The 6,661-nt window shown below is 68.2% G+C and overlaps 1 protein-coding gene across 2 annotated transcripts in view; it reads right to left on the bottom strand.

Moving 5' to 3' along the window:
• Positions 1-3,980: 3,980 nt before the first annotated feature.
• The window catches only part of EBF4 (EBF family member 4), a 91,887-nt gene continuing 89,206 nt past the window's right edge, over positions 3,981-6,661 (bottom strand). For both annotated transcript variants that reach the window (XM_084627319.1, XM_084627320.1), the window contains exon 18: positions 3,981-6,158. Coding sequence is in view for 1 of the 2 variants with exons in the window: in XM_084627320.1 (XP_084483446.1) it covers positions 6,063-6,158 (96 nt within the window). In the remaining variant the exon portion in view is untranslated. The remainder of the gene's footprint in view (positions 6,159-6,661) is intronic.

Genomic DNA, 6,661 nt, shown 5'->3' with positions numbered 1-6,661 from the left:
CACAGTCGCCACAGACAAAGGAAGGCGGGTTAGCCTTCTTCGCCAGATGGGGAAACTGAGGCACAGAGGTGGGCAGTGACTTGCCCAAGGCCACTCAGGCTGTCAGTGGCAGAGCTGGGGATGGAACCCCCCAGGTATCCTGACCCTCTGTGCTCTGTAACGATGCGAGGGAGGCCCAAAGAGGAACACCAGAGCCCAGCGTCTCCCCCACCTGCCTGGGCTGGGCCCAGCCCCCGTGCGGGGTGAATGGTGGGTAGCCTGAGTCCCCCAGCCTGCCCCGGGCTGGTGCATACCTGTACACGTGCGTCCACATGTGTGCAAGGGTGTGCAGGGACATAGGTATGTGTGCGTGGCCATGCGTGTGAGGGTTGCTGTTACAGCAGTGCCTAGGTGCCCCATGCCTGGAGCGGGGCCCCTCCTGTCCTCCCAGCTCATCCCTGGGCTCTCCATGCAGGGTCGGTTAGGCCAGGCCAGCGCCAGGCTGGGCCATCGCACCCAGCTGCTGGGGCCCTATGGGGAGCTGCCTTTTCCTTGCTTGGTGTCTGGGCCCCGTGTGATGTGGGCGAGCGGCCTGGCCGACTTAGAGACCAGCTGGCCTGTAACGCCCAGCGGCAGCCGCCTGGCCTCGCTCACTTTACCCGCCAGCGGCAGGGGCCCGGGGACGCCCGGCTGTGGTCGCTGTTGGGTGCCTTGGCCGGTGTGCAGGGAACTGGGCGCTGGGGGATGGTCCCGGGACTCCAGCCTCTGCTTCTGCCACGGCCCCCTGCTGCGGCTGCCAGCCGGGGGGCAGCCAGTGCCCATTGCCCTGGGGGTCTGCGCCTGGTTCCTATGTGGGAGGCGCTGGTATCTCCCGCCGTGTGGATTGGGTTTAAAGGCAGGACCAGCCCGTCCAAGGGGCCACAATCCCAGGGAACTGAGCCGGAGCGGGGCGCCCGAAGCCCTTGGCGAGCGGCTGCAGGACTGCGCGGTGGGGGCTGAGCTGGCGTGGGGGGCGAGGGGAGGGCTGATCTGGCCCTGCCGCCCTCACTGGAGGCCGTGGGGCTTGCACCTGCTTCCTCTGGGCCGCACTGCGGTTTGTGGAGGCGGAGACAGGATATTTGCCTTGGCTCGCCCCCCCCTCCCGCCCCCCCCGGCTCTGCTGAGCGCAGGGAAAGCAGCACCACCCACAGGGTTCGAGTGCAGAGCCAGGGGCCCGCCAGCATCCGGGGGGGGGGGCTTCGCCCAGGGCCCCCGGTGTGGTTTGACAGCCACTGAGTGGGGCATGGGCACCAGCCCGTTGATCCAGGGGCTCCCCATGCCCAGGACAGCCCGACCAGGGCGCTCCGGGACAGGGCTTGGCTAAAGGAGCCGGGGATGGGGTGTGTGTGTGTGTGGGGGGGGTAGCCTGAATCCTGCAGGGCACCCCGGGCTCGTGCATGTGTGTGCAAGTGTGTACGAGTGTCTGCAGGTGTGCAGATGTGGGTGCACACGCTTGTGTGTGTGTGCACACCCCCTTCCATGCCAGATCTGCCCCCGGGGCCATACTGCCTGTATCCGCCCCCTTCCACGCTGCCTTGGTGGGCCATGTTGTCTAGTGTCCAGCGCGTCCCACGACTGCCCGTGGTCTCACCACCTCTTTCTTCGTGCTGCCTGGCTCCCAGCTGGTGGGCGGTGGGGGCAGGAAAAGGGCACAAGTGGGCAAGGCTGGTGCCAGCTCACTGCATTTCTGGTCCCACGTGCCCCCCCGCCCTCCCCCGAGCCCCACTGCGCTGCAAAGTCACCCTGCCCTGCCTCCCCAGCTCCTCCGCTCTGACAGAGCACCCCCTTCCCTGCCCCCCAGCCCTCCTGTGCTGACTTGTTCCCCTCCCGCCCTGACCCCCCCCCCCAGCTCTGACAGGCCCTCCCCGCCCTACTGCTCAGCCCCGATAGGCACCTGTGCACACAGCAGGGTTAAAAGCCCCCTGCCCCCATGCCGTGGGGTATAACTGGTTGGGGGGGGGCATGCCACCCAGGCCTGCAGTTGGTACAGCACGCTGATGGGGCCCTGGCCCGTTCCTTGCTGCTCAGCCTGGCTGCGAGGGGGGGGGCAGGAAGGGGGCACTGACCCAGCAACCCGCATGTGGGCAGCAGAGCCTGGCTCAGCTGCAGCAGCCCCACGGGCCCATGGGGGTGACTGGGGCACACCGGTGTCAGGGGTGCCTGCCCCACCCTGCCCCTGCATTTCACCGCCAGCCCCGAGCAGCGGCCTCAGTGGGGCTGGGGGGGGGAATCCAAGGTGCTGGACCTGGCTGGGGAGGGGCTGGAGAAGGAGCCGGGGGGTGAGCTGGCCTGGAGGGGTGTGTGTGTCCCTGGCACTGGGAGGGGGTGCTGCTAAGGGTTGCTCCTGGGGAGCCCTGCAGCCAGTGGGTGTCCCCTTCCCAGGGAGGGGGCAGCCGGGCCAGGCTGGGGGTAAAATTGGGGCTTATTGGCGGGGGCTTTGAAAGGGGCCGTGAGCCAGCGAGGCGGACGCGGTGCTGGGGGGGCTGGGCCATGGTCAGCACCCAATCCCTGCAGCCTGCTAAACCCATCTCCCACCCCCCCCAGCTAGCCTGGCCTCATACCCTGCCCCCATCGCGGCCCACCAGCCTGGCCTCCCGCTAGCCCTGTGCGCCCAGCGTCTCCGTAGGCTGGCATCACCCCCCCCATGCCCCACCCTAGCCCAGGCCCCTCACCCCCAAGCTGGGGTCCTGTACGTGGCACAGGCCCAGCCCCCAAGTCCCCTGGCCTCAAACGCCATCAGACCAGGGCAGGGTGGGGAGTCACCTTGTCCCCCAGCATGGGGCTCAGATTCTGGGGGGGCTGGACTCTCCCCCCGCATGGCTCTGCAGCCCCAGTGAGGCGGGCGGGGGGCAGGGAGAGGGTCTTTCTGGCTCTCTGCCTCCCTCCGGCTTGTGCCGAGCAGGGCCAGGCATATCTGGGCATCGCTCCTCCCAGAACCGGGTGTCGGCTGGGCTAAGGCAGCTGTGCCAGGGCTGCGGGTGCCCGGCTGGGCAGCCAAGGGGCTTTCCCCCAACTGCTGCTTGCCAGCCTGAGCCAACCCCCTCATGGGCTGGATGGAGGCTGTGAAACCCCACCGGGACCGGAGACACCCTCGGCCCGTCTCCTCACCACATGGGTAGCTCCCTGCCCCCCTACAGATGCCTTCAGCCTGGGTCCTGTGGGGAGCCGGGGCCCAGTGCTGCCCTGGGGGCTGGTCTCCCCGGTGGGGCACAAGACCGGAGAGTGAGGGGGCGGGCCGCAGGCTGGGAAACGGTGCCCAGCCTGGGCATGGCCGAGTCTCCGAGGGTAGGGCTGGGACTAGACTGGCCGCAGCACTGGAGCATGGACTCGGGGGGCCCAGCCTGCATGGGCCAGGGCGGGGGAACAGCCTGGCTTGTCCCCCAAGGGGCTTTCCCTGGAGCTCGGCTCTCCCACGCTGACCCTCAGCTGCTGCCGTGGGGAGCCGGTGCGAGTGACGCAGGATGGGGCAGCCAGGTGGTGGCAGGGGGCGCTGGCCCTGGGGCGTGCGTGCCCAGGGGTGCGGGGAGTCTCCCGTGCTTGGTGTCCAGGCTCGAGATGGGACGTCTGGCTACAAAATGCCTCGGGCTCCCCGAGCTGTTCTGGGCGGGCCAGGGGGCCCTGGCCAGGGTCTCTGCCCAGGGCTATGCAGGAGGGCAGCCTGGCTGGGTGACCTTTCTGGCCTTGCATCTCTGACCCTAGGACAAGTGTGGCTGCTGGGAGTCCATGGCCAGAACCCCCTCGCCCCATAGCAGCCCTCCGCCCCACAGCCACACAGGGAGCTACATGGGCACAAATCCACCACCATCCATGGCCTTGCTCTGGATTTTCACCAGCGTAAGCAAGCGCCGGCCCAGCCCTGAGGCTTTGGCGCTGAGAAAGCCTGGCCAAAGCTGGGCCTTTTGGGATTCCCCGGCCCTGGCGTGGCTCGGCGCAGGGCAGAGACGACACACGGAGCACCCGGGGAAGGCAGCGTCGGGCAGTATATTCTAGGCCCCAGCGCCTAGCGGGTGGATAAGGAGGCTAATATTCGCTTTACATGTGCTTACATTTACACAGTGCATGACGGTAGCGCCAGGGCTCCTATACAGGCTTCACAGACGACGACAGACGGAGTAAAAAAGTCAACGTGGGGGAGGCACCCACGTGGCAGCCAGAGAAACACGGAGAAGCCGGGGGCCCAGCCGGCACCAGGGCCTTCCCTTTCCCTTATTGACACAATCTGGGCCCTTCCCTGCCACCTGGGGCGAAGGAGCCCCAAACCCCTCCTGCCCCCTTTCCCGGTACTACATCCCAGGAGTGGGGCTGGGGGGATTTATTACATCTCCAAGCCGGCAGCTCCGGCTCGACATCTGGGCTCAGGGGCCGCGGCTCAGGCCTGGCTCTGCAGGGTTAAAACGGAGCCGAAAGGAAAAGGCCAACGCCGGCTTTACACACAGCGTTTCTCCCAGCGCGGCAGGGCCGTGCGCTCCACCAAGGGCGTTGCCTTTTGCCGGAGCCGGCCTGAGCCTCTCACGCTTTGCTAATTCCTGCCCCGGGCCCGGGGAAGGGCAGAAGCCGGACCCCCAGCCCAGGGGGCCCAGGGACTCCAGGGGGCGTTGGAGGCGGCCCTGGGAGAGCAAACCAGCAGCTGGCCTGGGCTCCGGTTCCTCCTCGGCTCGCAGGGCTGGGCCCAGCCAGACCTGGCCAAGCTCCACACCAAACTACCCCGCCTAGGCTAATGAGGCTGCTCCGATGCCGGCTGCCGCGGTCCCAGCAAGCAGCCTGTGGGGGATCTGTGGGTGGGCAGCTCCACAGCTGGCTGGGAACATCTGGGAACATCCCGGTGCTGAGCGACCAGCCCACGAGCCGAGCTGGGAAGGGAGGCGCGAGGGGCTGGGGCCTGCGCGGCCAACCCCGGCAGCTGCGGTTCTAGGGCCGGGCTCTGACAGCTGCGGGCTCTGGGCTGTGCCGGGGCAGGTTCTGGTGCCGTGAGCCCCTCTTGCGTTGCCCTGGCGTCCCGGCTGGCTGCCCGGCTCCTGCCCCCGGCTCAGGTGACCCTTCCAGAGAGGCAGGAGGGAAACAAAGCGGGCGTGCTGGCAGCAAATCTCCCCAGGGTTTGCCCAGCGCACAGGAGACGGGGCATGCCCGGGGGGGGTTGGAAAAGGCACGAATTGCCCTGAGCCTCTGCCCACAAACTCCAGCCTGGCCCCTGAGCTGGGGTTTGGGGGTTTGACGTTAAAATAATGAAGTTTGGTTAATGTGGGAATGGTCAGTTCCCACCCCCAGGTCTCTGGGCTTCCCCGGACTCTGGGCAGTTAGTTCGGATGCTGTGGGGCGCAGGACACGTCGCCAGCGGCCTGCGGTCGCCCCAGTGCCCCCCCCAGAGCGAGTGAGCTGGGCCAGGCTCTGGTCAGCCCGTGGCCTGGCCCATGGTGGTGCCAGCACTCCAAAGACCAGAATCCAGCCCAGTCACTAAGTCACCCTCGGCCCCCTGCCAGCCCCCTTTCCAGATGGGGCCAAAGAGGGGCAGCCGGTCGCCAAGGCTACGGAGGGAGTCGGGCGGAGCCGGGATCAGAACCCAAGAGTCCTGGCCCCAGAGCCTGTGCTCGGGCAGCTGCCCTCTCTGAGCTCCCTTCTCAAGCCCCAGGGCAGAGCCATGGGGGAGAGCTCCCCAGCAGGGGCCCTTCCCCCCACGGCAGTGCCCCACACCTAGCCTAGCGCTGCTCGGGGGGTGTTACCGGGAGCTCACCACCTGGGGCGGCCAGGAGCGGCATTCTTGTGCCAGGCTGGGGCAGCCCGGGGGAGCTCCCTGAAGGAAGGAGCGGGAGGTGCAGTCAGAGTGAGAGACCCCTGCCCCCAGCCAGCCCCCATCCCTTTGCACTATCCCGTGGAGGGACCCAGCCTGTCCGTGCCGCCAGGCCCTGTCAGGAGCTTGGCAGGAAAACTGCCCCTGGTTAGAGGGCACGGCTTCCCCTCTGGCCGCAGCCTGGCTTCCCACCGAATCACCACTGGAGCGGGGGGGCCTGTGGGCACGAGCCCCCCACAGCCCCTGGGGGGCCCCAGAGTCAATGGTGAGGTTCGGTCCCCGTGCATGGTCTGCTCCCTCCGGGGTCCTGGTCCAGTCCCGGGTCACATGGGCAGCACGATGAGACCCGACGTGCCTGCGAGAGAAGGAGAAGGCGTTGGCCAGCATCCCTGGCATGGGGGCTACGGGGGGCGGGGCGGGGGGAGCGCTTGCATGCCACATGCAGCCGGGGAGAGCGGGAAGCACCAGCCCCACCAGCAGGGCGTCGTGTGGGGGAGCAGAACGGAGCTGGGAGGGGCTGGTGGCAAAGCCAGGCACCTGGGAGCCTCCCCACAACAGCGTCCCGCTGCCTGCTCCCTCCCGGGGGGCTTGTAGCTCAGCGCTGCAGATGCCGGTGCATGGAGAGAGGCGGGTAGGCATGCCAGAATCCCCAGCAGCTGTCCTGAGCCTCTCGACCCTTCAGAGCACTGGGCAGGGCCACGAACCAAGGGCTCGCTGGGGCCCGGCCCCGCTGCCCGGGGACGTCCCGCCACCTTCCCATCCCCGCGGCAGGGACGGCCACAGCCGCGGTGTGTCCAGCCCAGGTCAGGGTATGCTGCAGGGTGGGATGCCAGGCGGTGCAGACCGGTGGCCCCGGGG

The sequence above is a fragment of the Lepidochelys olivacea genome (assembly GCF_965140295.1).
Source record: "Lepidochelys olivacea isolate rLepOli2 genome assembly, chromosome: 4".
Lineage (NCBI taxonomy): Eukaryota > Metazoa > Chordata > Testudines > Cheloniidae > Lepidochelys > Lepidochelys olivacea.
This window is presented reverse-complemented; position numbering and strand designations above follow the sequence as displayed.